Raw genomic sequence first — 27,647 nt, forward strand, 5'->3', positions numbered from 1 at the left:
ATAGTAAGTATGGTTCGGGGGAGGGAGTGGGAGAGGGATGAAGAGGGAGGGGCACAGAAAGAAAGAAAGAAAGAAAGAAAGAAAGAAAGAAAGAAAGAAAGAAAGAAAGAAAGAAAGAAAGAAAGAAAGAAAGACTTCTTCTTTAAATTTCACAACCCAAATAGAGCTTTAGGTGATTTTTTTAAAAGAAAAGAAAAGGCAAATGGTTATGGAGATCAGGAATCAGGATATTTATTCTGTTGAAAATGCTTCCTTAATACCTAGCAACCAAATAGCTCAGAAATTATAGTCATAAATCTCAAGTGTGCATAAAATATTAAACCATAAATTTTCTTTTCCTCCACTAATTTACTGTTGGTCAATAAATGTGGAATCAAGTGCTTGTGCTCTTTATAATTTTGAAAGCAAGGAGAGGAGACCAGGTGACAGCTGGGCAGATACTGTATCTTTTAGAGCATTCCTGTACTCTGGAATTTGAAGAACTTTCCAGGATGGTGGGATGTTGCTATATATATATATATATATATATATATATATATAATCAAAATTCAGAGTCCAGATTAGAATTAAAAAGAAGCAGCAGCAGCACATTTGTATGTTTCTCTATTGAATATTTGCTTTGTCATTTTTCAGAGCTAGAGACTGCTATGGCAATGTTTACATTTGCAATATCAACATCCCCCCAAAGCATTACCTTTGCATTTGGAATGGTGTTTGCTAGAAAGAACCCCTCGTGTTTACGTTTGCAAAAACAGAAAGAGGTAGAGAAAGGAAGAAAAAAATTTACGACTCCAGATATTTGTAGCTGATTGGAAAACTTCCCTTGAAATATTTAGTTAGATTAGAGAGTGGATTACATTCTACTCCTCTGGTGGATTTGCACCGACACACTAATTGAAATGAAGACAGCTAATCTAATTTTAATTTCAATCCAGTGCCATAAATTGTTCCTTAAAAGTAAAATATACCTGCTGATCTGTAAATATAGCAAGACTCCTACATCATTCCATTGGCTTGCTATTTAAAAATTCAATTAGGACTAAGAAACACTGGCCTTATTTCCATGGGCATGTTAGGAAGCTTTTGTTTAGTGATTTTAAAGGTAGAACCAGTCGATTTTCTGGAAAGCTTGGAATATTTCTCATTGTGTTTGGTCGTAATGAATCAATACTTCTAACATTCCTCTTTTGGATGAAGGTTTTAGTTGGGAAAGAAGGGGAGCACATACCCCCCGCTACACACACACACCCCTGCTCTAAGTGGAACCCGGATGCCAAAGGATTTTATGATCTTTTTCCTCTGTGCAACAAAGCAAAGTAATCAATGGTAGTAATAAAACCATAAACGAGACTGCAACTGACAAAAAGAGGGCTGAAGTATTCATCTTGTATAACGTTAAGCGTTCCTTGAGTGTCAGTATGAAAAAAATAAAGTTTCTTAAAAAAATAAATCAGGGTGCATAAAAAGAAAGCAAGAGTGTGTGTAGCTTGTTATTAAGCTTATAGCCTGCATCCCTCCCTATTAAATGGACATGGCGTTTCCATCCTGCAGCAGTTCTCATCCCAACGTGTACACATTTAAGGCTGGTACACATGACAAATTTACTAGCATGCCGATTTTGAAAATAGTATTTGCTTTCCTTAGGCTTCCCAGCTATTTAGCACATTATACCGGATAATCCATAGGCAGAGAGATACAATCACTAGGAGAATGGGAGAGGGAAGAAAAGGGCCCAAACATTACCCCAGTACACACACACTTAGAGATATACATAACAATGCAACCAATGTGTCTGTACGTGTAGGTAGGTTGGTAGGTCAGTAGATAAACAGAGACAGGCAGACAAGCAGAGCTCAGTGAAGCTCATGGTAACTGCAAGCAATTAATATCACTAGTTTTCAAAGTCATTCTGTGTGTGTGTGTGTAGGTTTCCATGCACAATCAATCTGAACTGATAGAAGGTAGATATTTTCCTTTCTCCTTTAATGGGAGTTAGATAATACACACAAACACAGAGAGACTCCTCCCCCCCCTCGTGTGTTTGTGTTTAGATGGGATAGTATCTCAAAAAATACTTCAGTGTAGATTAAGACTACATTAAAAGTAATAGAACTTCAAGGTGTGTGGGAATGAGCAAGAGAAAAAGAAGAAGACCGTCTTTCTTGGTAGGTTCGATTCACCAAAAGTATATTCATTGTTCTAGTGTTATAATAATCCTTATCTCAGACCCTTAAAATTTCTGGGATGGTTGCAAATGCAAAGGGGCTGGGGTTTGGAGGGGTGGCGTGCAGAAGTCCTAGAGAGCTCTTTTGGAGGGATCTGTTGAGTACCAAGTGATTTCGAGTGGAGAAAGTGAAGTGTTTTATTACTTTTCTAAACAGAAGAGAAGACCTAGAAGTCTGGTCGAATTATAGGGAAGAGAAAACAGCTGGCGCGAAGAAACTCAACATAGAACCTTTCTTAAGTGTTGGTTGGATGGGGAGAAAGAAGACGCTGGAAAATTTGTATATATACTAGACTCAGCGTTCTAGTAGTTACATTCCTAAAATTTTAGTGTTACATACATATATATATATGGGGAGAAGTTATTATTAAGGTTCTTATAATGTGTTTGATCAAAGGAGACGACTCTTCCCTCCCCCCCTTTACGAAAAAGAAAACAACACAGGGAAATGTGTAGGACTTTTTCTGGTTAAATTGGTCTGCAAACAATTATGTAAACTCATCAGCAGAAGCAAGAACAGATGTTTTATTAAAACTGCTACACAGCAGTGAAAATATGCGCAGGTCCTGGAGTAGTTCTTGTATAGCAGTTGGGGTCTCTCCCCCCCCTCCCCGCCCCCTGGAGTTAAAGAGCTCACAGAAAGCTGCAATAACATCCATTCGCTCATAAGGCTGTTTTCTTTTTTGTGTTTTTACCCCCGGATTTTACCCCCACACCGAGGTTAAAGAAGAAAAATATGCTTCGTTAGAACACACTCCCTCTCTCTCATTCTCTCTCTCCGTTTTAATTAGCGAATTGATGAACTGATTTAGAGGAAAGCTTCAAAAATGCACACTCCACACATGTGTTTTCCATCCCCACTAATTGTGGAAAGGAAGCAAGAGCTATCGTTGGCTCCCCTCTCTCTTGCAGTCCAAGTAAAATTTTGTCAGATTCTGATCCTGTCGTGTGATTCGGAATGCAAATTCGGAAGCGTTTGTTTACTCATTTGTTTGTTTGTTTCGAGAGGAGAGTGGATTTTTCTTGGGCGTTAATGGCAAGGGTTTTCATCTGAGACCGTTAATGCAAGTGGAAGAAGTGGGGGGGGGGGGGAGAGAGAGAGAGCGCTTCACAAATTCTCACCCAGTCTGTTGCCTAGGTGTAGAAAACTGCTTATTCATAAATGCAGGTTGTGTCTGGTTAGCTTTAAATATGCAACCAAAGTTGCCCTGGGTCAAATACGTTTGTTTACTGTTCATGTGTTGGATTAGCTTGCACTCTTGTCTGGAATAGTTTATTATTCCCTGATAGATTGATAAGAACTCCCCCCCCCCCTAAACACACACCGCTCAGAAAACACGCGCGGGCTTGTTTATAACGTGTAGTTATATCTATGTATAGACTTCCAGAATCTATAGCTATGTCCTCATTTGTGTACCATTTATAGGATGAAGAGGCAAATTGGTCTTGGATCTGTGTAGATGGAGCGTATTTGTTTCTCGTGCAACGCATGCATTTCAAAAGTAAGACAGCCACACTTGGCGATTTGCTTTTACCTTTGTTTTGTTTTTAAAAGTATTTGTGTATGGAGCAGTATGGAAAACAGAAGAAAGAGAGATAAGCAGAACAGAACGACATAAGCAGACAACGAGGCCAGTAATTTTGCGAGCAATAAACACGCATTTTTAAGGTGTTATACTTAAATCCACGTGGTACCTTTAACTGGATATCTAATTTCAGCTGATCTCACCTTATATATGTTATCTCGGCCTTTTTAGACTTGACAGTTATTGCAGGCTAGAGCTTCTTGCCTTGTAATTATTTATTTAGAGCGCTTGCACTCCAGTTATTCCTGCTCCTACAGAATAACCTTCTTAATCAAATGTTCCCTCTGCCCGTAAATAACTAAATAATAATAATGAGGATGATGATAATGAGAAGAAGACAGAAAAGAAAAGAAAAAAGCAATATTTGTGGCGCGTAAATGTCAGGAGTCAAATGCGCCTGACCGATGCGTTTGCATTGTTTTGAGTCGTCCTTTCTGTTACAGTAATCACATCTTGATAATCTTAACTTTCGGACTGCTAGTTTCGCTCAGAGTTTTCACCCAGTTTGTGTCATGACATTACTTAAACTTTATACTAAAGTGGTCGACGAAAAAATAATAATTTTAAAATACGCAGAAAGGGAAGAGTTGGAGAAATTTACCTTCCATGGAAATAATTCTTATTGTCAATAATTAGCAATAATAACAATCGGGGGTTTCTCCCTTTCTGCATTTTGTCTTGCTTTTGCCCTGCATCCTTCGAAAAACATCCGCCCACCCTACGTCTTGTCACATAAGCACCGCTTCTGCGGTTCGGCCTGCAATATTCTTGGCTGCAAGGGAGAAAAAGTGCAAGTCCTGATTTGTTTGTGGTCTTACTGCTATGGCTCCATGACTAATGAAAAAGCCGTTTATAACTTTCTGTTTTCAGGAATCTCGGGTTGCTGCCCCACGCAGCCACCCCACTCCGTAGGATCTGCCGCATGTGGGCTGGGGGAGGTGAGGAATCCCATCAAACCAACAAAAAAAGCCCAAGGGGGTGTTACACACACACACACACACACACACACACACACACACACACACATATACTGGAAATGTCATAACCCAAATGGTATTGCTGGAAATGAATTCTAATGGCTTCAAACTGGGGGGCAGATATATGCGTTTGTAGGGTTTGGGGGTGAATGGAGGGCTACGATTTATCATGGGGTGGTGTTGGTGGGAATTCTGCAAAGTGTCAAAACACACGTCTAAGATAGGGAAAATAACGGGTGGGAGGTGGGGAGAGGAATGGGCTCAATATCGTTTGAAATAAATGGGGACCCGCACTTTATTAAGATTCAAGTTCTTTTCTGACGTTATTAGGCATTTACGTAGACCCCGCCCTCTCCCCCAAGTCAACCTGTTGTGGACGCCTTAACTTATACACGCTGTGTTATGTGTCTCTCTTATTTATTTAGTTGTTGATAGGTTGTTGTATGCATGCGTGCATGTATGCACTTATTTATCTGTCTGTTTTTCTTTCATTCTAGATATCTTGGTGGAGCCCCCGCTTTCCAGCACTGGAAACCTTCCGGCCTCCTATAAACGGAACTTCACGTTGGTCAATCATTTTCAAGTAACTACGTTGCTTCTGTATCTGTCCGCACCCCACGTCCCTCACCACCACTATAGTTCTATAAGTTAAGTCTTGGCCAATTAAAGAGTCCCCCCCCCCTCTGAATCAGCAAAGGTCCAAGGTAACGGGGTTAGGAGGCAGCGGCGGAAACTGACAGCTTGTCCAACTTAGAAGTTATATCGAATTTTCCTTTTCTTTATCCCTGTTTATTCCCTGTAATATTCAATGGGATTTTTGAAACTATATGATGTGTCCCTATGATGACAGTACAGGAGGTAAAGATATTATTGGGTGATTGGGCCAATTAAGAGTCTCCCCCCCCTCCCTGAGTTTTCTTCTCCGCTTGCTACTGTGTAATGTCTATTACGGTCGGATAGCCCTGCAAACTTCACCAAAGGATGTTCAGTTTAGAGAACTTTTATGGTTGACTTGGATTACTCCGTTTTATGGCACGGAAATGTTCCCTACAATGACCCCCCTCCCTCCTTCCTTTTTGACATTCAAGAGAGTTGCGGTCGTGACGTCACGTCGAGTTGTCATGGAGAATAGCTACCGGCTTAAAAATTATAAAGCGTGATATTATAGAGCAACATAAAATATGGATATAAGCAACTACTTACGCCCGCGAAGAGATTAAACAAAGAAGAATACGATTTTAATACGTTCAGGAAGAATAATTCAATGATGAGGAATGGTTGTCATTATCTATGAGTTCTTATTTCATTTTATTGTTTGCACATGGGGGTGGGGGAGAAGGAAAAATTAATCTCAGGACGCCAGGAAGAAGAAGAACAAGAAGGGGGAGAAGAAAATAAAATAAATAATAAGTCAGGACACAGTATTAGTTGCCTTAATGGTGTGTGTGTGTTTAAAAAGCTGGTCGCTATTAAGCTACATATTTGGAGAGGCAATATTTGTTGCACTTTGGGAAATGCAATCCGTTTGCGTAACTTTTAATGGGGCGACAGTTTAGTATTTTTGGAACTGCTTAAATACACTCATTTTCTCTCTCTGCCCCCCCCCCAGGAGTGGGGGCGGGAGTGGCGTCATCCAGCTGACGGGCCTTATCTATTTTTATGAATGCATGAACACTGGAAGTGATTTAAAACTCAGCCTTCTCAAATGAAGGGGGGGGGAGAGAGGGGGGGAAAGAGGGAGGGAGATTGCCGCCTCAAACAGCAACAGAAGAAGCCACCGAGGAACTTCCACCGAATGTCCAATTCAACCCCTCAAACAGCCTACTTCCAAATAGCTTTGAAGAGACCAAACTTTTTAAAAGTTCTAAACTGTCCAACCAGCGCAAAGGGGGGGCTTGTTTACGAGGCAGCAACAGGAACGGAGGGGAGGAGACTGTCGTCGCTTGGAAGTAGTAAAAGACCCTGAGATTCCTGCCTTTATGGCACAACAGTCGTCCTCTCCCCCCCTCTCTTTCTCCCAAGCATTTTGACTCTCCAGTCGTGAAATAGCGTTATTATTTTGGTGTGCGCGCGTGTGTGCGCGCCCCCTTAGCTTTCTCGCACCCATCCTACAAAAGTGCGATGGGGAGGTGGGAGAGAGAGAGAGAGGCCAAATTGCAAAATTGTTGGCTTGCCAAGTTTCAGTCACTTGGTGGCAGTATACAAAACAAGTAAACAAAAAGAAAGCAGCAATTAAAAGAAAGGGACGGTAGGGGAGACAAAAATAGGACCCCTATTTAAAAGGCTACGTAGAGAGAAAGGTGAGCGTGCGCATAAGCTCAGGCAACGTCCGTGATTGCTTAAATCAAGGAGAACATGGAATGTAAAAAATTGAACCCTGCTCTACCCGAACAACATGATAGACTAGGTAGTAAAGTCTCATTAGTACCGGCGGAGTTTACTTTCAAGGGTTGACCACCGCCGTGGTCTTTTGCTGGAGGAAAACTCCGATCCTCTCCACGTTTCATGAAATCCACTGCAGTTAAAACCAGCAGAATGTCTTTCCTATTTACTGTACTACGTTTAAGAAGGTCTGGCTCGCCTTATAGGCCTTTCTGTTTCGATTTAAATCCGGACGGTCTAAACCTATTACCTGCTGTTAATTTATTGGGAAAACAGGAGGCGGCCTTGCGCCAAAGTTGGGGTCACGCTAAACGCAGTTCAGCTTGTGTCTAGTGGCAAACGCACAAATCTCATCGAAATCAACGGCAGAAAATCCAGCGGGTTTTCACGGAGCTGGATTGCACCCGCTACGTTTTATTGCCTTGTGGGTTCCCTTTCTCACGACACGTTTATTTTATACAGTCAGGACAGCGGGGTGTACTGCACAACCTCACCCACAGCAACAGTAAATTGCCCTGTGTTCATTAGATGAACCTCAAGAAACGCCAGTGGATCCAGTAGATCTGATCAGGAATTCCAGGAATCAAAACTGTCACGTGCTTTCTCGTTTTTTTAATCCTCTATATCCACAACTTCCCTCCACGGTACAGGAACAGTTATGCAGAACAGCATATAAAATATAAACACAGAACCGACCGCGCCCCCAGATTTCCTGGCATCCGACTGAAGATAACCCGTCCTCAGGGCGGCACATTTCAGTTCAACCAAATAACTGGATGTGATGCTGAAATTATGATATTTCGTTGCACTCTGCAAGAGACCGGTGTCTGCTATGTTGAAATGTACATGCACGCACACAAACGCCCCATATCTCATATGTACGTGAGACATATAATAACATATTATATCACATATTATATATTAGACCACGTAGTCTTTTGACTCACAGGTACCATTCTTTCGTCCATCAATGTCTCTCCCCCCCTCCCCCGCATTTCCCCCTTCAAAATGTAACTTTCTCTCCCTTTTGCTTCTGGGACGTGATTTTATTTTATTTTTAACTTTGGCCTTAAGACCCAGTCTCCCCCCCCTTTTTTAAAAAAAAGCCTGTGTAAAGTTTTTGTTTATTTCAGCCAGCCCCATTTTTACAAATAAAAAATGCATCACACAAATGTATGGACACGATCCGGGGAAAGTGAGGAACGTTCAACACCTACTGATTTCAAAGCCAGAGTTAATTAAGCACGTGCATAAATAATCTCTCATTGTAACTCATGGAGCTTAAATACGTTTGCCACTTAAGGGAAGGTCCGGAAAATATCCGCATCACCACAGGCCCCAAGACAGCCTCTCAATTCCGCAGGCCAATACAGTACAAAGCGTGCTAAAATGTAAAATGTAGGAAGCCAAGTCCCAGACGCAATTAAAATGAAAATTAAAAACCAGAGGCACATACAACAAAATCATTGAAAAGTGAAGTTCTCTCCCAACTCGCCCTATCCTTTTCATAAACAAGGTCAGGGCTTAGCAGCTGCTACTTTGCAGCCAGACCATATTTATTCTAAGCAACGTGGCCGCCTACTTCGGCTATTTTATTTTATGTTTAAAAACTTTGAACACTGATTTAAGCAATCCTAATTGTACGTATTCCCCCCAACTCCCAGCTGCTCATGCGCACACCGCCAGCCTCGCTGCACTCTCTCCTAAATGAAATGTAAATTGGTATATATTACACGATTTCAGGGTGCATTATTACGACAGTTACTGAGGTTGTCATTAAAAAAAAAAAAGTTTCTCTCGTTATGTTTTTTCCTTTCCCACTCTCACCCCCAGCTCCAGCCGCTGCTTCCCTCCCCCCCGCCCCGTTTCTCTCTTTCTATGTTGAAAAATAGGTACATAGATAGTGGTGGTTGCTTTTATTGTTGTTGATACGGTTTTGCTGCTGTAAAGAAATGTATTATTGATATTGCAGTTGTTGTAAAATTGTAATGTTCTTCCAATTGTTTTTATTATGGCACTCGTTCCCCTTAATAAATATATATGTGTGTGATTTATATTACCGTGTCACATTTGTGGTTTTCAATTTTCACATTTACTGCCCTGTTTATGACACGCACCAAGGATTAAAAGCTACGTGCGGGGGCCAACGTTAACTATCGCAGTATCGGATTTTGCTCCTGGATGCAGTCTGTCTCTCCCCCCCCCCGCCCCCTTTCCTGGACCTGTGTGTCAATAATGCCTGGAAACGTTCACTATGATCCCTCGTCTATGGTGATGTTATAGATAAAATGAGCCATTCATTTCTTCTCGTTTGGTCTGTAAAGTGCAGGGAATATAAATCAGTTTTTCTTATATTCCCTCCTTTTAGATGAGCTCCAACGTTCTGAGTTTATGAACAACGGCAATATGTCAGTTTAAAGACTAAATCAATACATTAAAATGTGTATTGTATGGGCAATCCTGGGAGAGAGAAGAGGGTGGTTGTTGCAGAAGGCTAAAGGAAAAGGCACAGCAAATAACATTGGACAACAGGCAAATATCGAAAGGGATTCATATCTCTTCAACCAGCACAAAAACACGTCCTAACTCCAGAAACAACGAGAGGAGGAAAGGAAGGGGGGACGACGACAACGACAGCCCGGCAACCATGTGGTTCAAATAACCATTGCCTGATCATTTTTTATTTTTTTTAAGGTCCTTATTGCGACCTCCTTTGCCGTCAGTAAAGGGACCCACCGCATATATAAATATTCACCCAAGCTAATCGGGGGGAGGGCGTACCTTGGTTCGTTACCGCCACTCCTAAACCCATTTACCTGCAAGTAAGCCACCTGGCTTTCTTCCACACGCCCAATAGGAAGCGCATTTAGAAAGCGAGCAACGCATTCCTATGGACTACGGTGGGGTTTACTGGCCCCTCGAGGCGCGATTGCAGACTAAACTGACTGACTCCCGAGTAAACGCGCAGCCCGCACTGTCCAGCAACCGTATCCCAAACTGTATCCCCGCAACCCCATCACCCCCCCCACCAGAAATCCGACTCCCCAAAGCAAAATGGGAGACACAGGCGTCTAGAATGTGCGGCTCCTTCTATGCACAGACATGACATACGCACTTCCCACTTACCAGTTTGGGGCTCCTTTTGTTTACAGAACCCCCAGGAAGGCTCGTGGATGCGCTGCCTTCGCTCTTGCTTTCCTTAAGAATAAAATGGCTGGCGCCATCGGATGTATTTGATCAGATTTAACACCACCCCACAGATGTTATTTGGGTGTTTTTTTGGTGCGTGTGCCACTTTTATAAACAATAGTCATTCATTGCAGCACACATATTGCAGCAAGCAATCCAATTAGAACGCGTTTCATTAGAAGTCCCCTCAAAAAGCAACGTGCAGTGTGTGTGTGTGTGTGTGTGTGTGTTCAGTGGCAAAACGCTATCGCGGGCGAGGCCTTTTATAAACCTGGATGCAGAATGTGTTAAATATTTCATTGAGGAATCTAGCTGAAGGGCCTTGCAAGCGGGAGGCGAACAGGGTGCCCTTCCCAAAGATTTGAATTTCTATATGTTTATGAGCATGGGCAAAGGGGGAATGGATTTAGAATAAATTCAGTAAGGGACCTGGGTCTTTGTTCCCTTCCCCCACCCTTTTGTCGACAGCCTCGTCGTCCGTTTTGTTATTATTTGCTTCTGATGATGATGATGATGATGATGATGATGATGATTTACTAATTGGAATGCAGTTTGCACCCACATTAACTGAGGAAAATCTCGGGAAGATACACATCCATAATCATATTGATAGGGGTATAATGCATTTTGTTGGACCGGTGTAGTGTGTGTGTGTGTGTGGACTCTAGAAAGGGAAATATGTAAAAAAAAAAATCCCCATGTTCTCTGCTAACATGTTGGAAGGAAAACCTCTTCATCAACGTTACAACACAACAGACAAGCACTGGAATACACGCTCCACGCCGTAAAATGTTGACATGGCACACCCAAACAATGCAGTTTATTTCTTAAACTCTTTAAACAGCCATCAAATTATAGAGAGAGAGAAATAAAGTCAGGATTCATGCTTTGCTAGATTGGACTGCACCTTTCCCGGAGGGGCGGGGGAGGCCTGAGACTGACACAGAGAAACACACTCTCAAATGGGGCGGACCGGTCAACTCCTAAATATAGTCTTAAAATATATAAGCTTTCCGAAGAGCCAATCGGAACCATGTGTTGGGGGGGGGGAGAGTGGAAAGGTAAGGCGCCTCCTGCTTCACAACAAACACAGCAAGCTCATAATTGCTCATTAAAAATGGCACTCCTGTTTGCTTGGCTACTTTCTTGCTGTACACCAGTTCCTCCCGTTTCCTGGATGAGAGCGCACACTGCGCATGTGCTTGAAGTACTAGCTGCGCTCAATTGCTCTTAAGAAAAGTTGTCACTGTTGTTTATCTCTTTTTTAAAAAACAAAAAACAAAAACAAAATCCGCGCACGCTAGAAACTTTTTAAATAACGATGATAATAATTAAATGGATTCAATGGCCTTGGGGACCAATCTGATGCTGGATCCGGATACTCTCATTGACTTTAACTACTGGACTCTACGACCACAGGCGCTTTCTCGCCGCTGTGTTCCTCCCCCCACCCCCCCGCGAGGGCGCTTCCATCCCAGCCCTCCCGCCATCCTCCCCACCCCAGTAAAACACTGCACCATTGTAAAGGGGAGTCAGACTGCAGCCGGCATCCTCTGTCTCCAGCAAACCAGACCGCAGTGACATCACCACTAGCAAACCGTTCGCCCCCCTCCCTCCTCCCCCGAATTAACCACATTTGCGCCGATCCTTCCTGATCATATTCTGTCATAACCAGGCTACACCCCTCTTTCCGTCTGCTTCGCGAAAACGATGCATCATTATCTTTAACACCCATCGCCATGGATCATTAGTTACACATTTTAGCCAATAAGGGAACACTTACCAGATTCTCTTTCCCCTTCCTCTCTCTCTCTCTCTCTCTCTTTCCTTCTCTCTCTCTCTCCCCTTCCTCTCTCTCTCTTCTGCCTCTTTTCTGTTCCGCTGACGCTGTGTTCAGCTCCACAGAAATATTAAAAAAGAGAAACAAAACAAAACAAAACAAAAAAGAGTGGGGGTGGGGGGAAGGATAGACAGAAAATAAACCAAAAAATAAAATAGTCTTCTTCTGTATTTTTTTTTAACTTGGGGGTCAGGAGAGAAGACGGGGCTAGAATCTCTTCCCCCTCCCTCCCCCTTAAAAATAAAATAAAATAAAGGTATTTACAACTCCTTGTCCCCCTCGTCTTTGCATCCTCCCAAGGAAATGTGTTGCGTTTTGCCCCTAGGGGTGGAGAATGGGAGGAGGCAACCAGCCGCAGCAGTAAACTCATTATTCCTAAAATGCCCAGAGCAACCAACAATTCCAACCCCAAAGGAAAGAAAGGGAGAAAGAAAAAAAGAAAAAAAGAAGGGAGGGAGGGAGGGAAAAGAACAGAGACAATTCGAGATTCCTCCCCCCACCCCCTCCACTACCACCACCAGAAAAAAATACTAATAATAATTAAAAGGAAAAAATACAGATACCATCGTACCCCCGTTTCACTGGCACTGCTTGGACTGTTAAAGGAAGGACTACTGCGAAAGAGTCATAAGAGAAACCACAATAAAAAGTTCACGTTCATGGATGGAGTCCACATGACTTCCTGTGGCCAATCCAACTTGTGATTCAGTCGTAAACTTTTATTGCTCAGCTGTAAATTTTCTGCAAACAACCAAGAATGCGTTGCATTTTTGTGACGAGTGCAAATGCTCTTCTCTGTCGCCATGTTTATAGAATTACTCTTTCCATATATTTACATGTGTGTATATATATGTCTGCGTGTGGATATATATATATATATATACATTCTCTCTCTCACACACACACACACATACACACACACTCATTAAAATATATTCTAACCAGAATTCATTTGGAGAGATCTGACGGAGTAGGAGTAAAAGCTTTGTTTTAAGTCTATTTATTCATTTCTTTTTTTAAAAAAAAACACCACACACACACACACGAACCAGCTAATATGCGAAGGGGCGGAGACAGGGGAAGACTACAACGCTGGCGTTCATCGGGCAATGCTACTCTTTCTATTATTGCTGCTAATTTGCTTCTTGTTTCGCTTCTGGCTCTTATTTGCTTATTCAAGGGGCAACCCATATGGCCACGCTGCCACTGATTTTTCCAGTTCCCATATTGCACCTTTAATCAAGCCAGTTCACTGGTGGGAAATGCAACGTGAATATACAATTTTTTAAAAGGCGATAAATGTGTACACACACTCACTCACAGTCTCCCTCAGACACACGTATGTGTGTGTGTATGGAAGAGGAGTTTATTTACAACCCCGGTCCCCTAGACCCGTGTTTAACTCCTAGCGGACCCTTTTCCCGAAAGCAAAAGGTGACTCCTTTTTGATACTTGCAAACTCCATCCTTTCCATGTCCATAACACCCACCTTTTCACTGTTCTAGAACCTAGATATCATCTGAATCAGTCCAAGGGACTTTTCTCCCGGCTCCAACCCCAATCCACATTCAGTGGGACCTCAAGGGTTTGGGGCTAAAGACTTGGTCTTAACTGGGAGATAGATCGGGGTTCCCCCCTAACTATAAATAAATCAACAAACAGCCTTCCTCCCCCCGTTTTGGTTTTTAATGGGACAACTGGTCTTCTTGGTGCACTTCAAGTCTATAAAGAGAGGCTCCCGAAAATGTGACCTTTTCAAAAGTAGCGGAATCTGACTTACAATAAGGATGTACATTAAACACATCAGTCCACCCAAGGACCGGCAGAATTTCTTAATATTTGATCACAGACTTCGACGCCCTTTTTCAGTTTCACTTTCCCAGACGCGCATTAATATTAGTATTACAAGATGGAGATTATGGGGCCATATAGTTAGAGGAAAATAATAATTCTGGGGGGAAATCTGAGAAACCGCAAAGAATAATTTTTCCTTCTTAATACGTATAGAATAAGCGATAATATAATTATACATAGATACATGATAGAGACAGATTGGATAGATAGATAGATAGATAGATAGATAGATAGATAGATAGATAGATGATAGACAGACAGACAGATAGATAAGTCTGGAATATATTATCATTGCTGTCTGAACATGCTGCCCCATAGAAGTAAGTCATAACCTTGGGGCGAAATGGAAATTGGGGTGGAGAGATATTTCGGCAGCTACCTCCTATCCTAATATCTGTCAGGCTTTACCTGCATTCCAATGGATTTTAATGGGATCGGATTGCACCCACATATAAATTTTTATTCCGCATGGCAGCTAACTTTTCTCCTCTCTCTTTTTTTGTATTTCGAAAATTTTCAGGGGTGGGGAAGGGTTGTGTGGAACGCGTTTCTCCAGTCTATGTTCGAGTGCGTGTCTGTCTGGGGCGGCGGCGGCGGGGGGGCTCCCGAAACCCCACATTATAGGATGTAATCCAACCGGACGGAAGGGAAATTACTTTTTTCACTTTACAAACCGCCAATAAATTTTATAACAGGTAGTTAAAAGTTACGACGAGGAAGGAACCGTCACAACAGTGGCTCTGGAGACAATGGGCTCCCCGTTTTCTCGGGAGAAAAGGGTCCATAAAGGGAACAGGAAATTTTATCTTGCAGCAAAAGCATAACCTGTGCTGCACGTTTTCGAGTGTTGCGGAGAAAGAGGTTGGATACATTTCCTTCCCTCCCTCTCTTTTGTATCTTATTCCGCATTCCGCCTCTCCTGAGGCTGGAGACACGTTTCACTGGTTTAGGTGCTCTGCGGATTTTACCTCGCATCGGGTTGCCAGAGGTGGAGGGGAAGCTCTCCGAACTTTTCCTAGGAGGGTGGGGACGCTAAATTAGTAACTTGAAATTGAGAGGGAATGCTAAAAGGCAGGAAGGAAGGAAAGAGAAAGCGGGAGAGAGAGAGAGAATGCGAAGAAAGATAGAGAAAGCAAAATTACTTTCCCGACTTTACCTTGGGAACTTTTTTCTTTCATTCATTCAGGCTATTCTCAACCTCTGCCTGAAAACTTAGGCCTCCAAACTTTTGGGTACGTGTATGAAATATCATTTGTGTACATTTCCAAGTCTCGAATGGAAAAGTATTCTAAACCCCACCCACCTCCAACACATATACCCCCGCCCGCTTAATGGATGCATTATCATGTAACGGCTGCTGTGATTAGAATAATAAATTAAGAGAAAATGAGCAATATGCTCCAGTGCAGCTTTTTCGTGGATTTCTATTTTTCACAAATCACAAATGGAGATTTGAAGGAATTTTGATTGGCTAATAAAAAAAAATGCAGAATAGGATGATATTTCTTACTCCAGGCGGGTGGGTGAAACTCATTTCGGTAATATTGAAGTAATGATCATTTCCGAATAAGCCACTTTGTGAAGAGCATTATCTTCTTTCAAATTACTTCGCCTCGTAAAAATGGCCTTTTCCCTGTCTCTTTTTTGTCTCCCTTTGGAAATTATGAAGTGATTACTATATATATATATATACTAAATGCATGTCATCTAAAGACGCGACTTTGTTGTGTATTGACTATAAGCCATAATCATTTCCACCACCGCCCCACCCCAAATGTAACAGCTTTGCCTAGCAATTCCAATAATTTAACTTCTAACCCTATGATAGATAAGTATCGTTTGGGAGATTCCTTCAAATCAAACCACTTAAGAACATGGACTTAAATATGATGGATAGAGTGCAGATACAGCTCTTTTTTCTTTTCTTTTCTCTTCTTTTTCTTTTTTGTTCTCTCTCACTCTCTCTCCCCCCACCCCACGCCCTTTTAATTCCCTTATTTTGAAATTAAGTTTTCTCGCCTCTTCTTGAATCTACTTCAAATCTCTGTAAAAGTAGTTTATCCGGCCACTTCCCCTTTGGGGACAAGAGATGGGTTGGTGCGGGTTGTGCAGAGAATGATTCTCGAAAGGGAACACTGTGGACTTAGTTCAGAAGATGATAAGATGCTCCCAAGCTTTGCTTTAAAATGTGTGGATCCGCCGCGCTTTAAACTTCTGTAATCCGCTGTAGGAAAAGTCGCCATTATATTAGATATTACCACGAGACAACCCAACTCAGAAGATGATGATGATAGATAGATAGATAGATAGATAGATAGATAGATAGATAGATAGATAGATAGAGATAGATAGAGATAGATATAGATAGATGTCTAAATCTCGCCTTAAGGCAGGTCTGGCCTTCCCCTAGTTATGATGAGTAACACAATGGACTTACCTTTCTATTCTGCAGCCTCATAAAGTCTACACAATGGCAAAGCTTTATTGTCGGTCCCTTGCAATGAGCAGGCGGAATTGATGAAGTCTTGAGAGTGTCCACTCAAGAATACGCCATTTAATAATAATAGGCGTGTACACATCTATGCCTGGGCAAGAGCGGCGACTTGGTATTGTGGGTATGAATTCTATCAGCTGGTGCAAAAGTCTGTCTTTACTATGCATGTGTGTAGTATTGTACACAGTCAATCAAATGGTCCTCTCTCCCCTCCTAAACACACTCCTAACTAGAATTTTGAAAAGAATCATAGGCACCCTACATTTATCACCGCGGAAGCCTGCATTATGCTATAAAGGACGGTGCTTTTATGTTTGGAGAAGATTGTTCCCCTGGACGCAACCTGCAGTCGGCTTCAAATATTATGTCAGGTTCAACAGTTCCTTGTCGCATCCAAACAAGCACCTTCGGATAATGCACTGAATATTCCTGCATAGCCACTATCTTTTCCAGAACCCTAAAGACAAATATGCAACACTCCAATGAAATAATAAAAAAACGCTGAAGTAGGAATTCATGGATCCGACGTAAATAGACATCACACTGTATTTCCCCTTGTACAATTGTTTTCTGCAGTGTCCAGCACGTCTCTCTCTCTCTCTCTCTCTCTCTCTCTCTCTCTCTCACACACACACACACACACACACACTTCAGTTATTTAAATATTTAAAGACTTCAGTGTTAGTTTTTGGAAGTTAAGAATGTTCTCAGCCTCCCAGTATCTTTTCCAGATTCAGTTTACTAAGCCAGGATGTATTTTAGGAATCTTGCAATGCCTTATCTGGGGTATCAGTGTAAACAACCTGTCCATTTTCATACCAAATGCCATTGCGGGATGAAGTCCATTTCACCGCAGGCCAGATATAATAATATTCTAGGAATACCTACTCGCCCTCTCAATATTGTGTGTGCGCCTGTATATGTGTATGTACACACACACACACACACACACACACACACACACACACAATCTCTCTGCATGTGTGAGTAAGAAAGAGAGAAAATAAACATGTTTGCCAGTATTATTTTGTCAAGCAACGTGTGTTTTGCGTACATTCACACAATGGAAAAATATTCAGGGTGTTCCTCCAGTTTGCTGATTGTGCTCCTGAACAAAGTATTTCTTATAAATGAATAAGTACCAGCTCATCGCAAAGCCCCCTTTTAATGTCTCCATTATGTCTCCTTCCAGTCGTTTCATAATGTAGATATGGACAGGGACGTGAGACACACGGATTCCTTCCAGCTATTTCCGTCTTTGCACACTTTCGCACACATACACCACAAAATATTAGGTGTGAAATGGCGAACTATGACATTTTCAGTGAATGCCAGTGGAAGGAAGAGTGTCGCTGTTGATATGCTTTAAAAACGTAAGAAGCTAAAGAGAACCACTGTTATACTTTATAGCATAGCAAGAAGTAATATACTAGTAGAGGCAGAAATTTGGAGGTTAGCAACAGAACGCAAAGCTCAATTTAGGCGAAGGTGGGGAGTGAATCTTTGTAACGCGTCTGTTAGGCGGAGGGCGAGCCTCTGTATATTGAATGGGACTTACTCCCCAGTAGGTGTCTTGAGGAGTTCAGCCTAAGAGATCTTCTCGTGTGAATTCATAGCACCAGCAGTGAACTGACGGTCATGACGGAAGGAGTTTCGCCTCCTCTCTTTGTTTACCCAGTTGCTGTCTTGAGGCTAATCCTGAAGTGACACCAAGTTCCACGGATCTCCGTGGCATTCCAAGCCAACGTACTTAAGGCTCTTAACCCTAGTCTGTGAACGTGTTAACGTAACGCCTCGTTTCTTTGGAAGTGAAAAGCCTGAGTCTTGGTTTTGAACTGTTAAGTAACTTGAACGTATGAATCGTCCAGGGGCTTCTGCCAAGACCTCCTGAGTCAGTGGATGTGGATTTAAAGAACTGGCACACTGCTCAAGAAGCCACAATCCTTTTCTTCCCCTCAATTTTTATTGTTTATTTACGTAATGACTCACGTATACAATACAAATCCACGGTCGCCAGAATTGGATTTCTGGCAGAAATTGCTACATTCAGAGTTTTGAACACGCAGAGAACGATGGCTTACATAAAACAATGACAAGTGTGTATGTTTTTGTGTGTGTGAGAGTGTGTGTGTGTGTAATTCGAGCATGTTGCATTAACAGATAAGTCAAGACAAATAGATAACTATACATTCAGTGCAATTTAAGTCCTAAACTACATTATAAGCACAATAAAATAATACAATACTGTGCGTTCTTATCTAGGCAGTTTCAGTTGTTGGGAATTATTTTTTTCCAAGAGAAAATAAGCAGCAACATACGACAACAAAACCGCGTTACAAATACTTTCAAAGCATGACTCCTTCTATAGGTAGTGATAAGATACATTACAATGTGTTTTTTGTATTTTTCTTTTTTTCTTTTTTCTTTTTCATTATTATTATTATTTTCTGCTACTTAGTAGCTTGCATTAGGGCAATACACAACTCCTCTTTAAAATGATTCGAACAAGTTTTTTATTTTTTATTTTAAGTATGTGTAAGCCCCCACCTTGTTGCTAATAGATGATTATTGCAGGTTTCCCATTAGGTAGTATGTTAAGAATTTCGAGCGCTCACACGAGTAATATAGTAAACAACACCCAGAGAATTCATTAGGTGGTTCCGTGTCCTTCACAGCTATCCTAAGCATGTTTCCTCAAACGTAAGTCCCATTGATTTGGCTGGGGCTTCCTTCCAAGCCAAAATGCCTAATGCTATAGCTTTTTCCTGCCAAACCGCAGGGCGTATATAGGTAGACACAACATACAGATAAATTCATAGATAACTAATAAGCATGTGGTGCTGTCTTCAGGCATGTGCCAAGCCTCCATCTTCCAAGAAGAAATTGTCCTTTAGTAGCTATTGATTGACACAGCTAAAAGTTAAAAATAAGAAATGAACCTTGGCATGGAAGAGCACATAGGTAGATAGGGATGTTTGTTTGTTTTAAAGTTAAGACTAAGCATAAAGCGTTTTCATACATTCCCTCCCTCTCTTTACCTTTTATATTATTAAACTTGGGGAGGTGGTTAAACCTGGTCGAGAAGAAATAGGAGTCCTTCCTATCCCAAATAAATATATAAGATCCTTGTATTTGCTGACAACTAGAAGAAAGCAAGGAGTGGAAGGGGGTGGGGTCACTGCTGGTGGTGGTGATGGCGAAGAGGTCCATTCGTCTGGAAATAGATAGTGCTGGGTTTAGGACTGGATCTGTAAGTCAGTCCTGTTCTATAGTAATTTCACTGGAAGCCAAACACAAAAAAATGTTTTTGTTTTTAAAAAGTTAAAATTATTATTATTATTTTTAAAAAATGCTGCTATAAGGAAGGGGGGAACTAAGGGAAGTCCTATGACAATAAAAAGGGGGAGCTACAACTCTTTTGACAGGTAGTTACTGTTGTGTGTGAGTCTCTCCATTCTATACTCTATAAAAGCGAATGACCGTCGTAAACATCTCGATTTATCATCTGCCATAAAACGAGGACTTCAAGGAGCTGGGAGAGATCAGTCCTTGCTTTCTTCTTTTTCCTCTTCTTCTTTTTCCTCTTCCTCGTTAGTTTCCTCCTCCGTCTTCTCCTCGTCCCTGGCTCCTGGGAGTTTATCCTTGTTGTTCTCTTTCTTCCATTTCATCCTCCTATTCTGGAACCAGATCTTGACTTGCCTCTCTGTCAGTCCCAGGGCGTGAGAGACCTCTATACGCCGCTTCCGTGTCAAATAGGGGTTGAAGAGGAACTCCTTCTCTAGCTCCAAGGTCTGATACCGGCTGTAAGTCTGCCTGCCACTGCGCCTTCCGGGAGCTGTTGAACAGGCAACAACAACAACAAATAACTTGTTAGGGTCTCTTCTCTTCTCTTCGCTTTGATTCTGCCTTCATGTCTCCTAATGACAACAGACCACTTCCCACCCACCCACTCCCCTCGCCACTGTCTGTCTCCCACCTCCTACAGCCCCTTCTAGCATTCCAACAGTCAAATGGAAGAAAACATATATTGAAATAAAATTACCTTAGGAATCGGAGTTCCAAGGGAGACCTCCTGCCACCCATTCCTTCCCCTCCTCCTCCCCTGTCTGTGTGCAAAATTTACTTTTGACTTCCTAGTGCAAATGCACTTAAAAAAAAATACTTCCTTGTTTCTCGGTTTTCCTTAGTAACCCTCAGGATAGGTATTCCACTACAGTTTCTTTCAGTTTTAATTTTTTGGGGGTGGGTGGGTTGGACTCTGCTGCTGCTTTCTGTGTGTCTATTTAGGCATCCATATGCATGGCTGTAGCAACATATATACAAACGTTGAAAAGGCACTCAAAGCCAACCCAGCAACAATAATTATAGTAAAATACCACCGTGTGTATATAGTGTTATCTTTTACATACGAGATTGCTGTTGTTGTTGTTGTTGCTGTTGTTGTTTTTAAACAACAACAACCATCCCTCCCCCATTTTTTTATTATCGAGATTTTTATTAGAGGTTTGCCTGGAAGTCAGAATCGTCAATCATAACAATAACTTCTAATCTTCTGCTCCGTGTTATATGTCTGATCTGAAGCCTTTCTGAGACATCTTTACACAACTGTGTTTTAAAGAAGGGGGGTTATAGCTAAAGCTGTCCTTTAATTTCCCAGTTAAAAACAAACAAATGAGTCTTCATGTGTTTTGAATTAAAAAGCCTTCTGAGCCACATTCTAAGAGGGTGAAACTTGTGCAGAGCAGAGTATTAGAGAATTCTGTGGGCATTTTGGCACTGCTCCTTTCAGTAAAGTTACTTTTAATACAGCAATTTGTAGAGTCGTTACTGCTACTGTCACCATTATTATTGTTGTTGTTGTTATTATTATTATTATCACCACCACCATCATCACCATCATCTCTAAGTGTTCTTAAGTCTTTTCCTTAAAACCAAAAATTGTGAACAAAGTTGCCCTTCAAAGTTTACACTTTAAATATTAAAGATCTCTCGAAATATTCAAATGATCTCCAGCGATATTTTATTATTATTAAAGCTCACCTTTTAGCCCAAGACGTCAAACAGTTAGCAAAAGCTATATGACATTTTTAGAGAGGGGGGACATCGTATTATCAACATGCTAATAACCTCGTGGGAGCTGTATCTTACTGCTCTCCTGGAGGCAAGCTATTTTTTAAAAAGTTTTACTTTATTGTGATTTAAACCCAGAAATCACCTTATTGCCTTTTAAAGCCAGCTCCAGCCTTGTTTACCATATATATATATATATATATATATATATATATATATATATATATATATACCCCCTCCCGAAACAGGAAGAAGAAACATTCTTGCAACCAACCCCACTATTTATCTATCTGCCTTTGCCTGTCTCTCCAAAATACAGATTCCCCCCCGCCCTCCCCCCGTTCCCTAAAACCCTTTCTTTCTTTCTCTGCTTAAATAGAAAAGAACACATTTAAGGAGGAAGGAGAAAAAAAATGGTCCTAACCGTGAGGTCTCATCCATGGGAACATGAGACTGGGAGAAGAATTTTGATTTAAATGCCCTTGTCCCTCGCTAGAGTTACTGTTGGAAGAGGATTTACAGTCAGGATATTGTACCACGGCCGCCTCTTGCTGGGCACCATAAAGCGATTGCCTGGGTAGGGCTTCGTATCCATAGAATTTAGAAGCGTCTCCGTGGCACGCCAGGGCGCAAGGATTTTGCTGGTATCCCGAGTTGGAGATGCTGGAGGTTCCGTGGTGGAAGAACTCTTGGACGTGGTGTGAAGGGTGTTGGAAGCCGGGAGCCGTGGTGCCCGGACCGTACACGAGAGCATGGCTTCTGCTTACACTTTGTGGAAATCTGCAATCGTAGTAAGTTGGTTCCAGAGACTCGCCGCCTTTGTACTTGGAGAAAAGAGGATTTACAAAGTAGGAACTCATGGCTCTCGCATGAAAGGAAGGACGAAACCAACCTTTTACCACCAACCACCACCACCAAAAAAAAAAAAAAAAAAAGTCTTTAATTCTATAAAGAGATCAGTGCTAAGGACGCTCGCTCTCGCTCTCTCTGGACTCTGCAAAGTCCTGGTTAGTGGCTGGTTGTGCCTCCTTTTTTTTTTTTTTTAATGCGCGCGCTCTCTCGCTCTCTCAAAGACGTTTCATAGTGCCTGAGTGGGTATGGCTGCTTATGCCTAATGCTCTTGACTTCTCTTATATCCGTCGATAGGTAGAGCTCTCTCTCAGTTTCTCTTACTTCTTCCCTTCCCTTTAACACCACAGGCAAATTCCTCAAAATCCCGGTGGTGAGGCGCTCTCTCTCTCTCTCTCTTTCTCTCTCTCTCTCTCTTTCGCTTGCTCTCACACGCGATCTGGATTCATCAATCCACCACACCAAGACAGGCTAGGAAGAAAATGACAAGGAAATCGGGGGGTTCGTGGGGTGACGGGGAGGTGAAATAATCAGCCCTCAGAAGGAGGATAGGGGGAAGAGAGAAAACACACACACGCACACACAACATACACCCTCATATCTAGTGAATGGAGCAGGGTTATGAAAGGTGCGCAGTAATACCCTTAGGTGCTCCTTTTCTCTCCCCCCCCCCATGCTACGGAGCCTCTTCACTTATCTGAGCAAATACATGCGCCAGCGAGGTCAATTTAGGTTACTTCAACAGGTAATAGGTATAAAACGCCAACCCGGATCAATTTTGGGGGGAGGGGCAGAAATAAACACCGGGTAGCTTCAGGAGGCCTTATTATGATGACAATCAAGGGGGAACCCCCCCTCCAAAACTCAATCCCCTCCCCAACTCTAGCAATGGAACTGTCCTTATTTATGTGTCTGTCACTCTTAGGGGGTGTTATGATTAGCGGGGGGGGGGAGAGAAAACCCTTCTTTTAAAACACAGAGAGAGAGACTGAGGAAAAGAACATAGGGAGCCTAGAGTATCTTAGCTGGCTATAAATGCCCTTTCTATGTATTTTTTGGTGTGTGTGTGCTTTTTAAACAAATAAAGATTGTAGAAATAATATGTTTATATTTTCTTTTTGTCTTTGGACCAATGGTTGAATCTTTCCATCTGCAAAATAACTGGAAGGCGTCATTTGAAGGAAATAAGTATCCCCTGCCCACAGGAAATGTCTCGTCCAAGTAGTTGGGAAAGTGGGGAGGAGGGAGACAGAAGGTCCACAGGATATGAAGGTTTCCTGGGTTTTTTTTTCTAGTGTGGCAGAATGTAGGATCTATCTACCTACCCACGTCGCTTTTACCAAACGGTGGGTAATTGTTCGCATGTCTTATGCATGTAGTCGTATGTAGTATCCATGTATTGCAAACATCTCTCCTGCCCCCCCCATATACTTTCTCCACTCCAGAGTGACCATTGGCTGAATACTTTCGGTTGGGAGGCTGCACATTCTTTTTTACGACTGCATTAAAGAACCCAGGCTATTAAACAGAAGCATAAAACCAGCAGCTTTCCCCTTCTTCTAAACTTTGCAAATTAATATTTCCTGGGCTGGTTTCTTTCTTTCTTTGCGAGGCTGGCGGAGGGGGGGGGAGCTTCTTAAATAAGACAAGAATCAGGCACACTTCTATAAATTAGCTGTTCCCATGGCCCTTTCATAAACTCATCAGCAATCCCCTTCTCCCCTCTCAAAATCTCTTACTGGGTTTCTTCTTTCTCCCTCCCCCTCCCTTTCCCCAGAAAATGGCAAGTAAATGAATTTCAGAGGGTGGAGAAAACCAGAATTGAGGAAATCCCAACTGTTCTAATGCGTACAAAACCGTAAAACACTCTTGGAAACAAATCAATGGACATATTTTGCCTCCCCCCACCTTTGTTAACTTATATAGCCTTACTTCTTACTTTCCTTTGTCTAATTTCAACAACAAAAGTCTGTCCCCAGGTTGTAATTTCTCCCCTCTCCCAACAAAGGAGGAGGGCAAGACTTAACCAAGGCTTACCAAATAAAATAAATAGATTCTTTCTTTCTTTCCAACACATGTAACAACTGAATGGGTTAGACCTTCGCTTAATTGGCAGATACGGCTCAGAGTCAATAGGATTCTTGCTCAAGGACAGTGATCAATATTGCTTCCGAGTTTTAAAATTCCAGTGACCAAAGCTTCCCCTTATTGAAATGTGTTCAGTGTCAGGACATGTAAATTCAGGTTTTACCGTACATGTTCTTGAACATTTTTAAGCAGCTGATGGAAAGGCAGAAAGTTGGTGAAATGTTTTCCAAAATCATCCACCATGCAGATCTTTTTTAAAAAATTAAAGAATGAAAAAATAGCATTTGCAACTGAACTAGGACATAAAGGAAGAAAATAGAGGCATTTGTGAGAGTCAACAGAGGAAAATGCAGCGACGAGACCGATAATCTTCACGTAGAAAAGTATTTTGATACACTTCCGCTAGATACAGTTCTTTTATTGGAAGAAAATCATCATTTTGTCATATAAGATGCATAGAAAACGCCAAGCTTCTTGTTCATGGTGGAGTTTTACATGTATATGTGTGTGTGCGCGCGTGCGAACTACAATATTTCATAACTAGCGTGGTATAACCGATTGTGTTGTCCACTGTGGTTCTTATCTTTATTTTCAAAACGTACTGTTCTTATTCCATACACAAAGCTTCTGCTACTTAAAATGTGATCGCTTTTCTTAATTCAACTGTATCTTGACTTTAATAAAGAAAAACACATAAAATAGATTTTTCTGGCAGAGGATTGATATATTTGACAAGCTGTCGATGAACTGAATATTCCTTTTTTCACTGCATATATGTATTGCGTCTATGATTGTGGAGAGCTATGCAAATCCATTTTCAACATTTATTGTATCTAAAAGGTTCAGTTAAATAAGAAAAAGCGTGTTTCTGCTCCAACTCAGAATTTACATTATTTTGCAAACCATAGCCGGGAGTCTCAGGTGAGAGGCGTTGTATATACTTATTTCTTGAGGTCTGTTTTTCTTACAATCTCTGAGAGGCCTAAAGGTGCGAACTGCAGGCTTTGTAAGGAAATCAGCTAATCGCTTCTAAGATTGAGCAACAGCGCCATCTTGCGCCAGCTCTCCCCAAGGCACGCGTCTTCAAAACATAACCTTTCAGTTACAAAAAAAAAAAAAAACAAAAACAAAACAGAAATGGAGAAAGATCTCCCATCATCAATCACCGCGCTCTTTTTACAACCCCCATTCCCCTCCAGTACCATGCATCCACTTATGTCCAAAAGGAAAAAAACGAAACAAAATCTGATTTTACATAACGTGGGGTGAATAAAAACATATCGAATGTGATGATCAAGATCTGCATCCATCATTCAGTCAATAAGGGACTGAAATCAGATTTGGGTGGTTTTATATACATAATCGTGTGTGTGTTGTAATAATGGCAGGACATTTCCCCATTTTTCATGTTCCCCCTCCCTCCACAAACCCTAAAAATACCCATCACCATAACAACGACAACAGTGCACACACATGCGCGTGCACATGGACACACAGTCCGTACGCAAGCAAAATGCAGCAGTTTCTATCATCTCTCCTGCTAACCTCCCCCACCTCACGCCGCTCCCAGTTTTAAAAGGCACCCCCCCGCATGCCCCCTATCTCTCCTTCCTCTGCCAAGGAAAGGGGGGGCTATAATGGGGGTGTATGTGTGTGTGCGCGTCTGTTGTTTGTTGCTGGTAGACAAAACATTCCAATAATCCGGTTTCAAAGAGAAGAGCACCCACCTTATTTAAACCATAAAACAATTAAGGCCAGACGTCTAGCCGGTTCTGTGGTCCTGTTTTGTTCAATTCTATTCAGTGCACCCAGCAGTGAGACAAACAGAGCTGTAAAACTGGCATTTTTGGGCTGCGGAAATGTACCTATGGGTTGCTTTCAAAGCTGCTGTATCCTGTCCTTTTTGTGTCGACTACAAAGGAGACGTTTTTTAAGCTGAAGATGAGAGCCCTTTCTGTTTCACACACATATACATTACTAGATAGATAGATAGATAGATAGATAGATAGAGTGTGCATAAACACAAAAATATGAAGAATTCACAGAGAAGAAGGCATCTGCAGGAAAAAGGTGGTGTTGCTGGAATCTTGTCTTTGTTTAGAAAATAGTGCGCTAACCACGCCTGGCGAAGCGACTCCTTTGGACTGGAAGCCTGGACAGAATTTGAAACACAAGTGAACGATTTGATCTTCTCCGATGCTAAGGCTACAATCCTATGCACTTTTACTTGAGAGCAAGCGCCATTGTGTTCAGTGGGAGCTGACTTTTGAGTAAACTTGCAAAGAGCAGGACTCTATCTGACTCTGAAATGTGTGTGTGTGTGTGTTTACACACATACATATATCACACACAAACACACACACACACACACGCACACCAAGCATCATCCTGGATTTTTGGCAGAAGACTTGCACATGAACTATAACTGTATTCTTCCATTAAAACCGCACACAAAGCAAGTCAGAAGAAAGCAATGGGAGGCGGGGAGGGGGAGAGAGGAGAACAACAGTCTTATGGAGACAAAGGAAGCATAACTTACATTCTTTTCGTCCCCATTAGCTCCAATGGGAGTTCAGCCCTGCTGAAGTCTGTCAGGGTAGGGGTGGGGTGAAGGAGGGAGGGAGAGGTGGGAGAGGGAGAGAGAAAGGTGAAAGAGACTGCATCTTTAGTAATCTTGAAAATGAGGTCTGGTGGAACTGGAAGGTTCTACAAGCATGGTGAAGGATCAAAGTTAATAAAACGGCCTCTCGGTGGGCCGCAAGTCTGTCACCGAGGTGGTGGTAGACAGAAGGAGAGAGAGAAATGAAGAGAGAGAGATAGATTATGGAGATTGTTTCCTTTTTGTTCTCCCTCACCACAGACGCACAAATCTAAAAACAATTGCCATAGTAGTTATCGTAATTATTATCATGATTACTGCTCGGGAACTTTAAAAAGTGGGGAAATAATAAACGGTCATCACTGGGTGGAAGGTTGGCTTTTAGCAATGTTCTTGCTCATCCTGAATCTCTGCCCCCCCTCCACCCACACCCCCGGCTGTACCTTGAAGAACATCAGCGGATGAAGGCAAAAACAGATTTTGTTAGCGATTCTC

General features: G+C 41.9%; 2 protein-coding genes and 1 long non-coding RNA gene across 4 annotated transcripts in view; 1 reads left to right on the forward strand and 2 right to left on the reverse strand.

Moving 5' to 3' along the window:
- Window positions 1-12,779, reverse strand: part of HOXC4 (homeobox C4) — a 48,613-nt gene extending 35,834 nt beyond the window's left edge. The window contains exons 1-2 of the mRNA XM_082212825.1: window positions 12,762-12,779; window positions 12,142-12,255 (exon numbers count right to left, since the gene is read on the reverse strand). Of these exons, the coding sequence (XP_082068951.1) occupies window positions 12,142-12,255; window positions 12,762-12,764 (117 nt within the window). The 5' untranslated portion in view covers window positions 12,765-12,779. The remainder of the gene's footprint in view (window positions 1-12,141; window positions 12,256-12,761) is intronic.
- On the forward strand, window positions 10-27,453 carry LOC309526646. 2 transcript variants are annotated; one of them, XR_014216779.1, is made up of 4 exons: window positions 10-2,165; window positions 3,651-3,726; window positions 5,285-6,916; window positions 27,180-27,453. It is a non-coding gene; the product is annotated as an uncharacterized lncRNA (long non-coding RNA). The 2 variants fall into 2 exon arrangements; XR_014216780.1 differs by lacking the exon at window positions 27,180-27,453 and having other exon boundaries at window positions 5,285-9,223.
- Window positions 18,491-23,139, reverse strand: HOXC8 (homeobox C8). Its single transcript, XM_082212883.1, has 2 exons — window positions 22,041-23,139; window positions 18,491-20,381 (listed from the first exon to the last, which is right to left on the reverse strand). The coding sequence occupies exons 1-2, from the start codon at window positions 22,474-22,476 to the stop codon at window positions 20,089-20,091; spliced, it is 729 nt and encodes a 242-aa protein (XP_082069009.1). The 5' UTR covers window positions 22,477-23,139; the 3' UTR covers window positions 18,491-20,088.
- Window positions 27,454-27,647: the final 194 nt, after the last annotated feature.

This window comes from Podarcis vaucheri, assembly GCF_965113315.1.
Source record: "Podarcis vaucheri genome assembly, chromosome: 2".
Classification (NCBI taxonomy): Eukaryota; Metazoa; Chordata; class Lepidosauria; order Squamata; family Lacertidae; genus Podarcis; species Podarcis vaucheri.